Source organism: Nansenia antarctica, assembly GCF_963989245.1.
Source record: "Nansenia antarctica genome assembly, chromosome: 3".
NCBI classification, from domain to species: domain Eukaryota; kingdom Metazoa; phylum Chordata; class Actinopteri; order Argentiniformes; family Microstomatidae; genus Nansenia; species Nansenia antarctica.
In genome coordinates, this window is record NC_137688.1 from 66617157 (window position 1) to 66632156 (window position 15000).

Consider the following 15000-nt stretch of genomic DNA (forward strand, 5'->3'; position numbering starts at 1 on the left):
CAGAGGGGACAGAGCCTTCTCTAAGGCCGCCCCTAGGACCAGGCTCAGAACCAGAGGGGACAGAGCCTTCTCTAAGGCCCCTAGGACCAGGCTCAGAACCAGAGGGGAAAGAGCCTTCTCTAAGGCCCCTAGGACCAGACTCAGAACCAGAGGGGACAGAGCCTTCTCTAAGGCCGCCCCTAGGACCAGGCTCAGAACCAGAGGGGACAGAGCCTTCTCTAAGGTCCCTAGGACCAGGCTCAGAACCAGAGGGGACAGAGCCTTCTCTAAGGCCCCTAGGAACAGGCTCAGAACCAGAGGGGACAGAGACTTCTCTAAGGCCGCCCCTAGGACCAGGCTCAGAACCAGAGGGGACAGAGCCTTCTCTAAGGCCCCTGGGACCAGACTCAGAACCAGAGGGGACAGAGCCTTCTCTAAGGCCCCTAGGACCAGGCTCAGAACCAGAGGGGACAGAGCCTTCTCTAAGGCCCCTAGGACCAGACTCAGAACCAGAGGGGACAGAGCCTTCTCTAAGGCCCCTAGGACCAGGCTCAGAACCAGAGGGGACAGAGCCTTCTCTAACCAGTCCCTAGGCTCTGGAACAGCCTCCCCCTCCACAAATGTGAATGTGTGTGTGTGTGTGTGTGTGTGTGTGTGTGTGTGTGTATGTATTTCCAGACGTCTGTTTATGTCCACTGTTTATAACAACAACAACAACAACAACAACAACAACAACAACAACAGCATGGTGTGTGTATTGTGTTTCCAGGCATTCCGTTCCCCATCATCGTTGCCTGGGCGATCGGCAAGCTCTACTACGACAACGAAAAGTAAGATTCTCTCTCTCCCCCCATCCTCCCCCCATCCTCCCCCCATCCTCCCCCATCCTCCCCCCTCCTCCCCCCCATCCTCCCCCCCTCCTCCCCCCCTCCTCCCCCCTCCTCCCCCCTCCTCCCCCCCATCCTCCCCCCTCCTCCCCCCCTCCTCCCCCCTCCTCCCCCCTCCTCCTCCCCCCCTCCTCCCCCCATCCTCCCCCCTCAAGAAGCGTGAACACGCAACAGAAACACACCGCGGGGGACCATCAACCCTCCCCCCACTGCCCGCAGCGCAGAGCGCATGTCTTAGTTGTTATGCATGTTATATATATATATATATATATATATAATAACGTATGCATGTATGTAACGTAAGTGGAGAGGAGATTGATCTAGGAGATTGATCGAGACTGCGGGAGTTTTCATTACTAACGAATGAAAGTTGATTAGCATTATTAAAAAATAACTGTAATATATATTGCAATGTTGTCCCTTTCACACATAGTTCCAAGTAATTTCCTTGGAATCTGAAGCTGTGTGGACCAGGTATCTGTATTTTCACACAATGACAAACATGTGATGCGTTTTATATTATATTCTTTGAACAACAGAACGGGACAGGCGCCAGAAACTGCCATAATATACCATACATACATATATCTGCCATATATTGTACCTCCGTTTTATATTGAGAAATATGATGATAAATACATATAGGGCGGAGCTATGATATGTGGTGTGTGGCTAGATATTTTCATGTAGCACTGTGACTGCCTATCTGTGGATTATTATTTATAAATAGTGGTCTCTTGAGAGGAGCGACTTGAAGGAGGAGAAAATGGTTACAGAAACACACCGTTGGGACGTGGTGGAGCGGGGGAAACCCGATGTCTTTGTTCATTGATCGGAAACGATCTAGAGCCATCAACCCTCCCCCATCAACATCAAGTGATTGTAACTCAGAAGTTTGTAACTTAGAAACGAGTTGTCCCATACAGTGATTTTGTAGAGAGAGAGAGAGAGGGACAGATATTGTCTCAATATATGTTGTATTGTCTGAACGAACATTTATTTCACCATATTACGTGACTTATGCACCTTAGGTTTTTGTGAACGGGACGATCAGAAAGAGATTAGTTTACCACGAAACAAGGAATGCAAAATCAAAAAAACAACGCATTACATTGGCCGTCCTATTGAGATGATAACTGTTTACAGATTGAACTCATTATCACTATTAGGCTACCGAGTCTCGATCTCAAATGGCATTCAATTGTCAGGATTCATCTTTGATAAACAATGGCCTACTAATCAATCGTTGATGATTACATAATCAAATGTAGCCCGCAGCGCAGAGCGCATGTCTTATTGAGTACACATTTCACGGCAAGAGAATTCCGATTTGTGGCAAACACCCAACAATTGTTCGTTCACTAAACATTATAACATGAACACAGTGAGGATTCAAACAAACAAAATAATTAATACACATCATTTCATTTATAATGTGCAGTAGGTGTAACAGAGTTGGGAATGTATGTTTAGTTGTGGTGAATGTAGATGAGTTTCGCCGTGCTTGAGCAGCCCTGGTTGTTGTTGGAGCCCCTTTTGGAGTTTGGGTGTACTGCAGGTCTGCGCGTTCTTTTGTCCTTCTGTTGTTGCCGTACTTACGGTGGTACCAGAACATGGCTGCCATCTTAATGGATTCACAAGAGTTGCAGACCAGAGAAGAATTGTGTTTTATATGTCTTCTCTGCAGGTCAATAAAAAGAATTGATTGAAAGAAGGTTGCCTGTTTGACCATCGTTACACTGGTGCCGTGACACGTCGATCTCAAGATCAGCTGAACGCCGATCTCCGTGGATGCTGCGTGGATGCCAGGTCTTAGTGTGATAGATCAAGTGTGGTCAGAGTATTAGAGTAAATGGTCATTCAGTCTGAGGTCTGTGATTACATCAGTTTAAAAAGTGCTTTGATTGTTTTGGTTTTTATGTCCTGCTGTAACTTTATATATTTTTTAAACATTATTATTATTATTTATTTTTTTCATTCAGTAATATTACACAACGCAAGTCTGTACCACTATGGCTCAGAGGCCAGGTTTTAATGATGAGATTTTTGCCAGTCCAGTGTTGCCTATGGGGAGGGGTGCATGGGGGGCATGTCAGAGCAGAGCAGACAGTGCTGTCATCGGTGGGTTGAATAGTAGGGAGGTGGGGTGTTCCCAGTTGTTTACTGACAGTGGTAGAGGCACAGGGTCAGGTCAGGACCCAGGTTGTGCTGCTGTCGGACAGTTTACAGGGGAGGCTCCTCCCACATCCACACCCAGTGTTAATGACACTGAAGCTCTTCATCACCTTTCAGACATGATGGGTCAGCTAGGTGCTCAGATTGGCGAGTCCATTGTAACCAAGTTAATTTCAGCTGGTGTAGTTCACTCAAGTAGTATGAGCAGTGCACACCTCAACTGCACATTGCCTCCAGATCCTGTAACTGATTCTAATGTTGTTAGACAGGAGGTTCCGCGCGTTACTGTGAATGTAAAATCAGACAGGGAACCACCAATGTTCCGAGGTGATAGTTCTGATAAGTGTTCAGTCCAGGACTGGATTGACATGTCTAAAGCTTATCTGAGAAAGCAGAAATGTCCAATGCATGAACAGGCTGAGGAGATACTGGCAAGGCTGATGGGTAAGGCAAAGGATGTCGTGAGGGTTGGTTTGCGTAGTGATCAGACACTTGATGTGAAGCAGAACCCTGATCTCATCTATGATATCCTTCTCAAGTACTTCAGTGATGTGTCATCATGCCTCCCGTTGTCAGATTTCTATGCCACTCTACCCAGACCCAATGAGAACCCTGTAGACTACTGGTTGAGGATCAACAAAGCAGTTGATGTAGCTGGTGAGGGCCTTCGCAGACAAGGTAGGAGGATGGAGAACATGGGTGAAGAGGTAACACGGATGTTTGTCAGGCATTGCCCGGACTCTGGACTATCCCGTATTCTGGATTGCAAGGCTATTGAGGAGTGGAGCTCACGAGACATACAGTTGAAGATTGATAATTATCAGAGAGAGCTGAGAGCCTCTGGCAGGACCGGTAGTTCTGTGCCATTGAAGAGCCATGCCACCGCCCTCCACACTGTGCAGTCTCATCCAGAGCCTTCGATTCAGTCTGTGTCTGAGCAGTGTTCCACCCAGTACCCCCCTGCTCCTGCCCATAGTCCAGTGTACCACACACAGTGTCCGCCTTCTACCCTCATTCCTTCCCAGGACCATGCTTTAGGCCAGCTTCCGTGCCACTCCTCCGCGACTGCTGTGGCCCAGAACACTCAGCAATCTGAAGACAGGATTCTTGCTCGCATTATGGAGAGGCTGGAGCAGATGATGGGGAAAGTGCAGCAGCGTGATAGTGCTCCTCGTGGCGGAAGATACCAGGGTGGCGCCCGTGAGAAGGCCTGCCGAGTCTGTGATGACAGTAGACACACTACCATCTCACACTGCATGTCAGAGAGGCTGTGCTTTGTCTGTTTAGCCCCAGGTCACACAAAAGTTGAGTGTCCCACCAGGTCGTCCCGAGCACCTCAGCCTCAGGGAAACTAGGTGGCCTGTATTCAGAGGGAGAAAGTATAGGTCGCCAAGTAAACTCCCATTGTGAGGACGAATCTAGTGCTGAGACAGTGTATATAGCTCTCAAAATCTCAAGTGATAACTCTGAAGATATTGTTTATCAGAATACGCATACAATTAGTGGTAGTGACAGCCTTTTCTACACACCTGTGACAGTTGGTAATACAGTGACTCTAAATGCTATGCTAGACAGTGGGTCTATGGCTTGTACAATGAGTAAGACGGCAGAGGGAAAGCTTAGAGAGGTTGGAGTTGCTACAGAGCATAACCAGTTCAGTTCAAATGTGGTGCTTGTTGGCTGTGGTGGTCGCCGTGTCAAGCCTGAGTCAGCTTTCAACGTGGAAATGGAGGTGTATGGCTGTAGGATTATGGTTCCCACTCTGGTAGTTGAAGGCCAGCATGATGAGTTGATACTAGGCACCAATGTTATTAAATATATCCTCCGGCAGTATAAGCAATGTGATGGCTACTGGAAGGCTGTGTCTACGCCCTGTCCTGCTGGCGATCCAGAATCTGAACAGTTTCTCTCGATGCTCGCTGGTCTGAACCGTTGGCGAGGTGACGTCATACCTGACAAGATAGGCACAGTCAGGTGCAACTCAGCCGTGTGTCTTGAGCCTGGTCGGGAGTACCTGATGTGGGGCAAGCTACCCAAGTCCACTATTGTGTCTCCTGGTAGCGCTGTGATGACAGAGCCCACATCGTGTCGCTCAGCTCCAAGAGGGGTTCTGGTGGCCAGAGTTGTTACTCCTTTGTGGGGAGACGGATGGGTTCCATTGAAGCTGATCAACTCGTCCGACAGGCCCGTCTTGGTAAGATGCAATGCTAAATTGGCCGACGTCTTCTCCTGCATGGCGCTCGAGGACATGGATGAGACCGGACCTGCTGAGGTCCCACTACTCAGTTGCTGTCAAGTAACCCCGTCCAGTGAAAATGCGGCCCGCACTGTTGATGAGGAACTGAAGTACATGGGATTGAGTGGGCTCGACATACACTCCTGTGACGTGTCTGAACAGTGTAGAAGCAAGATGGTTGACCTGGTTGTGCGCTACAAGGACATCTTCTCACGCCATCACCTGGATTGTGGAGAGGCAAAGGGCTTCATACATCGCATTCACCTCTCAGATCACAGGCCATTCCGGCTCCCATTCAGACGAGTGCCCCCCAGTCAGTATCAGAAGTTGCGCCAAGTACTGAGTGAGATGGAGGAGAAAGATATAATCAGGAAGTCAACCAGTGAATATGCATCTCCGTTGGTTCTTGTATGGAAAAAGAACGGAGATCTCCGTATCTGTACAGACTTTCGCTGGCTGAACAAGAGGACCCTGAAGGATGCTCACCCTCTCCCTCACCAGGCCGACTGCTTAGCTGCACTTGGAGGTAACTCCTTGTTTAGTACTATGGATCTAACCTCAGGGTTTTATAACATGCCACTACACGAGGATGACAGAAAGTACTCTGCCTTTACAACACCTATGGGCTTGTATGAGTATAATCGCCTCCCGCAGGGCCTCTGTAATAGTCCTGGGAGCTTCATGCGTATGATGACTAGCATTTTCGGAGACCAGAACTATCTGAGCTTACTGGTTTATCTGGATGATTTATTGGTGTATGCCCCTGATGAGAGGACAGCTCTGGAACGCTTGGAGATGGTGTTCAGTAGACTGCGTGGTCATAACCTGAAATTGGCCCCCAAGAAGTGTTTTTTTCTCCGGAAATCCGTCCAATTCCTCGGCCACATAATTAATGACAACGGTGTGTTGACTGATCCCAGCAAAGTTGAGAGCATCGCAAAGATGACAAGTGCTGACCTGATGGAAGCGGACGGTGTAACCCCCTCACAGAAACGAATCAGATCTTTCTTGGGGATGATCAATTATTACCAGCACTTTGTGCCTAGCTTCTCCGCTATTGCAAAGCCTCTCTTCTCTCTGTTGACGGGCCAGAAGAGAAAAGGGAAGGTGAAACAGTCCAAACAAAGGTCACAAAGCAGGAAGTTGAATGTTACTGACTGGACCCCCGAAACGGAGCAGGCTTTCCAGAAGCTGAAAACGGCGCTGGTTGAGACGGCTGTCCTGGCTCACCCTGACTTCAGCCGTCCCTTCATGCTGTCAACGGACGCGTCCCTTGATGGCATCGGTGCTGTCCTGTCGCAGATCCAAGAGGGTGAAGACCGAGCGAGGCCAATCGCATTCGCCAGCAAGTCCCTCTCTCAGTCTCAGAGAAACTACCCAGCCCATCGGTTGGAATTCCTAGCCTTGGAATGGAGTGTCTGTGACAAGTTCAGCCATTGGTTGAAGGGGCATGATTTCACTGTTTGGACGGACAATAATCCATTGACTCATATCATGACGAAGCCCAAGCTGGACTGCTGCGAGCAACGATGGGTGGCTAAGTTAGCGAGCTATAACTTCGACATCAAGTACGTGCCAGGCCCACAGAATGTTGTCGCTGATGCCTTGAGTCGTGTGCCTTTCGTCAAGCAGAGAGTCAGTCACAGATTACTTGAAGAGCCCTACAAGAATCTCCTCTCCGAAGTCCAGGATGTGTCGAGTGCTTCTGTACAGGACGCCTTCCGGTCGTCCAATGATAGTGGTGACACTCCACGCCAGGCAGAGAGTTACGCTCAAAGTGTCCCATTACCTCTGCATGTCCACGCTCAGTCTATGGAGATGGATGAAGTGTCTGTTGTTCTACAGTCATATGACGATCTGTGGGAGGTCGGAGCAAGAACGCGCGCTGTAGCAGTCTTGCACCATTTGCCTCAGTTAGTCCCAGGTGGTCAGGACTCACTTCCTGCTTACAGTGAGAAGGAACTCCGGGATGAACAGCTCAGAGACAGGACTCTCTCTCGAGTCTTGTACTATGTGGAGAGACATCGGAGACCCTCCAGGAGAGAGAGAGATAAGGAATCAGTCACAGTCATGAGGTACCTGAAGCACTGGGAGAAACTTGTTGTGAGCAATGGGATACTCTACAGAGTCTCGAGGGATCAAGTCGTGAAGTCAAAACGCCGCCAGTATGTGGTTCCTGAGTCTAAGAAAGTTGAAGTTCTGAGAGGTGTTCATGACCATGCCGGCCATCAAGGTCAGTTCAGGAGTCTTGGCTTGGCCAGACAGAGGTTCTTCTGGCTCAACCTCGACAGAGACGTAAGAGACTACGTCCGTAACTGCCAGCGGTGTATTGTCAGTAAGACTGTTGAACCTGCTGCGAGGGCGCCTTTGCAGAGTATCACATCAACCAGGCCACTTCAGCTGGTTTGCATTGATTTCTGGTCAGCGGAGGACTCAAGGAACAAGTCAGTTGATGTGTTAGTTGTTACTGACCATTTTACAAGAATGGCCCAGGCATTCCCCTGCAAAGATCAGTCAGCCAAACAGGTGGCGAGAGTTCTATGGGACAAGTTCTTCTGCGTCTTTGGGTTCCCAGAACGTATCCATAGCGACCAGGGAGCTAGCTTCGAGAGTCAACTAGTGAGTGAGCTGCTCAGAGTCTCCGGTGTCAGAAAGTCGCACACAACCCCGTATCACCCGATGGGTAACGGTAGTGTGGAACGTTTCAATAGAACTCTCTGTAACATGATCCGAGCGCTTGAACCAGAGGCAAAAATCAACTGGCCGAGGCGTTTGCAAACTCTGACGTTCATGTACAATAGCACAGCGCATGAGTCAACTGGCTATGCACCTTTCTATCTGATGTTCGGGCGTACTCCTCGTCTCCCTGTCGATATACTCTTCCGGACAGTCCTGAATGATCCAGCTGTGGTCAGCTACGACAAGTATGTGATGTCTCTCACGAAGGATCTGAGAGAAGCTATGGTCATAGCCCAGGAACATGTCATAAAAGAACAGCACCGTCACACAGAGCTCTACAACAGACGAGTGAAAGGGCCCACCATTGACGTCGGAGACCGTGTGCTGTTGGCGAACAAGAGAGAGAGAGGAAAGAGAAAGGTGGCTGACCGTTGGGAGTCTACTGTATACACTGTGGTGGATAGGAACTCTGAGACTCACACATATAGGATACAAGACACTGTCACTGGACGAGAGAAGGTAGTCCACCGTAATCTATTGTTGTTGGTGAACTTTCTGCCTGTGTATGATACGAGTGTGATCTCTGACCCACTTTCATCCCTGTCTGCTGTTCATACATCAAATGAGCCAAGTGACATGTCCGTGTCGGAAGTGGAACAGGATTCCTTGCCTGGGGAAGTGAGTAGAGGAACCGCGTTCGAGTCGGAGAGAGTGGATTCCTGTCCTGGGAGTGAGGGAGGGGAGGTTGAAGACATGGAGTATGGGGGAAGAGCTGTTCGGGAGAGGGATGTTCCCTTGACTGTTCCAGAGCCCAAGGATCCCAAGGGAAGAACCCTGGAGTGGGTCACCCAGTTACCATTCCCTGACCACTCACGGACAGAGGCTACTAACACTGTAGTGTCTTCAGTCTCGTTTGCCCCTCAGAGGGTCCCCGAGCAGATGGCTGAGGAGCAAATGGTAGATCAGTCCATTAACTCTGATTCTAGATTTGTGGTTAGCGCTGATGATTGTACTGATGTTTCTGGTAACACAAATCAGACAGATGATGCTAGTGACACACAGCGTACTGACACTCTAGCTTCTGTCACACAGTGTGAACATCCTAGTACAGTCACACAGGTCAAGTCCAAGTTTGGTCGCCTTATCAAACCAGTTGACAGATTGATTTATACTATGTCAGGACAAGACATTATCCAAGACACTAAGTCAAACATTCGAGCTGTTTGTAGGTCAGTGTTCCAGGCTTTCCACAGTTAGATAAGCCGAAGCTCAGTTCAGTGCATGTATACACTGTGCACACTGACATCCTATGACATATAGGTTTGTTCGTTATTCTGATTGTTTCATAAGAGGTTGTGGCCTCTTGAAGGCTAGTAATACACAGTGAAAAAAGGGTCTTGTGGGGTGTAGAACGCATCCTACCGCCAGTAGTTGGTTGGAGAGATAGTTTACCTCTCTTTCCACTTCATCCTTATAGGATACTTTTCAAGTTGGCTGTCCTGTCCTTTGGCGGCCCTATGTAATAGTGTAAAAAGTAAAAAGTAGTATTTAAATGTATAGTTGCTGCTCAAGGTTGGCGAAATTCAGGGGAGGTGGGTGTAACAGAGTTGGGAATGTATGTTTAGTTGTGGTGAATGTAGATGAGTTTCGCCGTGCTTGAGCAGCCCTGGTTGTTGTTGGAGCCCCTTTTGGAGTTTGGGTGTACTGCAGGTCTGCGCGTTCTTTTGTCCTTCTGTTGTTGCCGTACTTACGGTGGTACCAGAACATGGCTGCCATCTTAATGGATTCACAAGAGTTGCAGACCAGAGAAGAATTGTGTTTTATATGTCTTCTCTGCAGGTCAATAAAAAGAATTGATTGAAAGAAGGTTGCCTGTTTGACCATCGTTACATAAACAAACAAAATAATGTATACTCTCTGCAATTGGCTAATGGTGCCAAAATCAACTATCCAAATATGAATCTGCGTATATCTATGTACAACCTTGTTGTAGCCTATTATTATCATGGTCGACATGATAATTGTTGGCTACTTCATATCACAACTGAACATTCATATATATAGCCTATTGCATTATTTGAAAATTGACAGCGCTGTACATAGTGTCATTCAATGCACAAGCACGTAATTTCAAACGATTTTGGTCGACAGCGAAATACATGATCAATATCTTATTATCAATTGTCAATATACTCTCTCCCTTCTTCTCCTTACTTTCCTGTCTGTCTTCACTATGTCTGGGACTGCCCCACTCAGAAATATCCGTTCGTTATATCGTTGATTCTGGTGGGGGATGGTTTGAAGGGCTTGTTGGAGGCATCCTTTGTGTGGTGATCGGAAACGATCAGAAAGAGATCATTGATAATAAGATGACCCTCCCCCATGCATCAACCATCAATTGTCAGGATTCATCTGTGATAAACAATTGCCTACTAATTACATGCCATTGAATATGTTTGCATATGAACACACTTATTCCTACATTATCAATATCTTATTATCAATTGTCAATACTCTCTCCCTTCTTCTCCTTACTTTCCTGTCTGTCTTCACTATATCGGGGACTGCCCCACTCAGAAATATCAGTTCGTTATATGATTACAGGCATAATCATCGCCGACATCATTTAATTTGATGTACACATTTCACGGCAAGAGACAGTTTATTCTCCCAACAATTGTTTGTTCACTGCACAACATGAACACAGTGAGGATTCAAACAAACAAAATAATGAATACACTCTGCAATTGGCTACTACTACAACGTGGTCTACAGTGATATACAAAAAAGACATTATATACAATATTATAAATATCCGTTTGTTATATAATATTTGTTGATGAACTACTTTGCTGTGGTACCTATGTAATACCACACAGCTTGATAGGTACATACTGTGCAGTGTATCATTCATAACTGTACATAGGCTACACATATCATAATATCTTATCACTATTGCATGGAACTTGGGTAAACCCGCTGTGAAAAAAAACCCTCAGCTCCAACAAATCTGAAGGGATTGGGAGACATACTGTACAGTTTATCATTTTCATAACTGTCTGTACATATACATATCTTATGTATCACTATTGCTATATATAGCCTATATATAAACACATTATGTTACAAATATCAGTCTTATCCACTGTATCTAATTCAGCACTGAAGCCTGAAGGTTGAGCACAGTGTGTGTCCCCTTGCTACCTCTGCTGATATAAAAGAGAATTGCAGCCTTGGAGAAAAAGATGGCAGCCGAATCCCAAGGCAAATACACAGACACACACAGAAATACTGCAAAATCGCTTTATACTAACTCGATTTTGAAAATGTAAAGATGCTGGGTGGTAGAACGCACATATCTAGGAAAAGTCATGAAAGGAGGGTCCTGAAATTTGATCGAGTGCAAAGGTAGATTTTTTTTTGTACTCACTGGTGCTGTTTAACACCTGACGACTGATTAAGTGTTAAAGGTCTAAGGTTAAGCTAAGGTTATCTAAGGTTAACTAAGGTTAGCTAAGGTTATCTAAGGTTAGCTAAGGTTATCTAAGGTTATCTAAGGTTATCTAAGGTTATCTAAGGTTAACTAAGGTTAGCTAAGGTTAACTAAGGTTATCTAAGGTTATCTAAGGTTAACTAAGGTTAACTAAGGTTAGCTAAGGTTAGCTAAGGTTATCTAAGGTTATCTAAGGTTAACTAAGGTTAACTAAGGTTAACTAAGGTTAGCTAAGGTTATCTAAGGTTATCTAAGGTTAGCTAAGGTTATCTAAGGTTATCTAAGGTTATCTATGGTTAGCTAAGGTTATCTAAGGTTATCTAATGTTATCTAAGGTTATCTAAGGTTATCTAAGGTTATCTAAGGTTAACTAAGGTTAACTAAGGTTATCTAAGGTTATCTAAGGTTAGCTAAGGTTAGCTACGGTTATCTAAGGTTAGCTACGGTTAGCTAAGGTTAGCTAAGGTTATCTAAGGTTATCTAAGGTTATCTAAGGTTAGCTAAGGTTATCTAATGTTATCTAAGGTTAACTAAGGTTATCTAAGGTTAGCTAACGGCAGTGGCGGGCGGTGCATTTCACACCTAGGCCTTCAGTGATGTCCGACACAGTCCTACCTGAATTATTCTACCTCTTAATACCATCATTATGACGCCATGGCTCTAGAAACTAGACAGAAACACAGTATAACCGGGCGTTGCATCACCTTAACATAATCAGACAAGTACAACAGAGTTATATTAATATTTCCGAAGCATTTTTAATCAATAAATCCGCATTTACAATGAAGAGTGTGATCTTTAAGATCGCTTCGCTTGGATACTGTCAAAACTTTTAAATAAAAGGCACTTTTATCGTCAAGAAACGTGACAAAACAATTCAACAAGTCTCCTTGAGTACTTTTACTGCACAGCTGATTCACGTGCGCCACCCACGTAATCTCCACATCTCTTGCAACCTGCAACAGACGCATCAAACATTTATTTTATAAGCCTATATTTGTCATTTTAATTACCTATATATTAATTCGTTAATATTGAAACGAAAATAAAATGAATTTTAATTACCTATATATTAATTCGTTAATATTGAAACGAAAATAAAATGAAATAACGAAATAAAATGACAAAAATATATACAAATAAAATAAAAAATAAAATGCTTTGTACTCACCAAAACAACTTCATTTGAAAACAAAATCCATCCTCCTTTCTTTCCTCAGGAATACTTCAATTACTCTGTTGTACAGTCTGTTGAGCTGTAAATCCACTCGAGTGTCCCCAAAGGTGTTCAAAAGCACCGTTGCTTGTAAGTGCCCAGCCGTGCTTTGGTGTCTCGTTGCTCCCTTGGTTAGACAACTCAAGTTTGCAAAACCAGTGTGGCTCCAAACACCCGATCGATCTGTTGCAAATAGCAGGCATTGCCAGCAGTACAATTTGCAGTGCCTTTCGGAGCCTGTGAGCCAGGGGTACCGCTCGTAGTTAGCGATCTGAAAGTGCCGGACAAACCCTTTTCCCCGCTGAGAAAGGCTCGCAAGAGTCGGGGTTGGCCGTTCTCTGATAATGTCTATCTTTTCCTGGAAAGTTCTTCTAGAAAATGGCGTTGTTTTAAGATCTGCCACCACATCTGCCTCTTCTCCCCCTTCCGCCATTGTAGCTGATTGCAGACGGTATAAAGATACGCAAATTACATTGCTACGCATCTCAATAGTGCGTATCCAATCAAAAGACGTGCTGGGTGCTGACATCAGATTGAGCCTTCCAGCAGGCGCCGTTGTTGATTTTGCTCGCATCTACGTAGGTTTACTAGGAACGCCACAGGTTTTCTCGTTCCAACGTTAAGTTACAGGTCGAATTCGCGGCACCGTCTGTTGTGAAGGCGGGCAGATTTGGGAGCCCCCTAGCAACACATTTTGATTGGATAAAAGCTCTAACATAAAGGCCAGCCCTCCAAATCTCAATTGGAGACTGGAAGCAGCGCAACCAAGAGGAAAGCTATGAAATGAAGAGAATAGACTATGGGGAATCATTAATACATATTTGTGGAAAAAATATATTAAATAAAATGTATATTCTGATGATGTTTAGGCCAGCAGAGAAGGCCTTGCTGGCCCTGACGGCACACCACTGGCTAACGGTTAGCTAAGGTTATCTAAGGTTAGCTAACGGTTAGCTAAGGTTATCTAAGGTTAGCTAAGGTTATCTAAGGTTAACTAAGGCTATCTAAGGTTAACTAAGGTTATCTAAGGTTAGCTAAGGTTAGCTAAGGTTATCTAAGGTTAGCTAAGGTTATCTAAGGTTAACTAAGGTTATCTAAGGTTAGCTAACGGTTAGCTAAGGTTATCTAAGGTTAACTAAGGTTATCTAAGGTTAGCTAACGGTTAGCTAAGGTTAGCCTATATTGTCTCTGTGTTTGGTGTTGATGTGCCGTGGTGAACCCTGACGCTCGTAACAGAGACTGACTGGCTTGTCTCCAGTAACAAACATGGACTCACTCTCCCATCTCTCATTAAAACACCTCATCAGCCTGAGGGGTCATGTTGACCCCGTGACTAAAACATTTGTTTTATATCTTTGCACTCGATCAAATTTCAGGACCCTCCTTTCATGACTTGTCCTAGATATGTGCGTTCTACCACCCAGTATCCTCACATGTTCAACATCACATCAGGATAAGCTACTATGAAGATATTTTGCAGTATTTCTGTGTAGGAAGCAGGCTGATTTACAAGACGCGCCAACTAGTGGTCGTTGTGTGTAAGTAGGTAAGCATTGTAAAGAGGTGGTTTTTAGTAGGTAAAAAAGGCACGGCTGTGTTCTAGTGTTTAATTGACGTCCCTATGCATCAACTTTTCTTTTCTTGGACGTTTTTGGTAGGATTCATATTTTAACACTCCTGGTGTTTCGTCATTGACGGATGTTTTCGTGACGCCGGTAGAGGAGTTTTTGATTGATGAACGGTAGTGTGTGTGTGTGTGTGTGTATTGTGTGTGTGTGTGTATTGTGTGTGTGTGTGTGTGTGTATTGTGTGTGTGTATTGTGTGTGTGTGTATTGTGTGTGTATTGTGTGTGTGTGTGTGTGTGTGTGTGTGTGTGTGTGTGTGTGTGTGTAGCTTCAGTTAAATCGATTTTACAAAATGGGACAAATACCAAACTGAGACCAACTAGACTCTCTGCAAATCCATTCTCCATATCCAACAGAAATCACCAACAAGGAAGCATGCAGAGCAGATTTAGGCCGATATAAAAGAGCGTTTAAATGTTATTATAACCACCTAAAAGAAAGTCACCCTGACACGCTCCACAACAAAGCCCTTACCTACACAGTTAAGGGGCGTGGCCAGACAGTTTAATACATTCATTAATTAATTAAAAGGGGGAAGTGGCTTGTATCAAAGTGGGAGTGGCTTGTATCAAAGTGGGAGGAGCTTGTGTCCAAGTGGGAGTGGCTTAGACAGTTAAGGGGCATGGCCAGACAGTTTAATTCATGCATTCATTAGTTAAAGGAGGGAGTGGCTTGTATCAAAGTGGGCGTGGCCTGTATAAAAGTGGGA

The 15000-nt window shown here is 45.4% G+C and overlaps 2 protein-coding genes across 2 annotated transcripts in view; both read left to right on the forward strand.

Moving 5' to 3' along the window:
* The window catches only part of LOC308154285 (corticotropin-releasing factor receptor 1-like), a gene marked incomplete at both ends in the record, with an annotated part of 65577 nt that overhangs the window by 44887 nt on the left and 5690 nt on the right, over positions 1 to 15000 (forward strand). Inside the window, one exon of the mRNA XM_080527449.1 lies at positions 749 to 809. Within this exon, the coding sequence (XP_080383575.1) occupies positions 749 to 809 (61 nt within the window). The remainder of the gene's footprint in view (positions 1 to 748; positions 810 to 15000) is intronic.
* The window catches only part of LOC308152943 (histone H3.2), a gene marked incomplete at its 3' end in the record, with an annotated part of 87601 nt that overhangs the window by 41907 nt on the left and 30694 nt on the right, over positions 1 to 15000 (forward strand). The window lies entirely within an intron of this gene.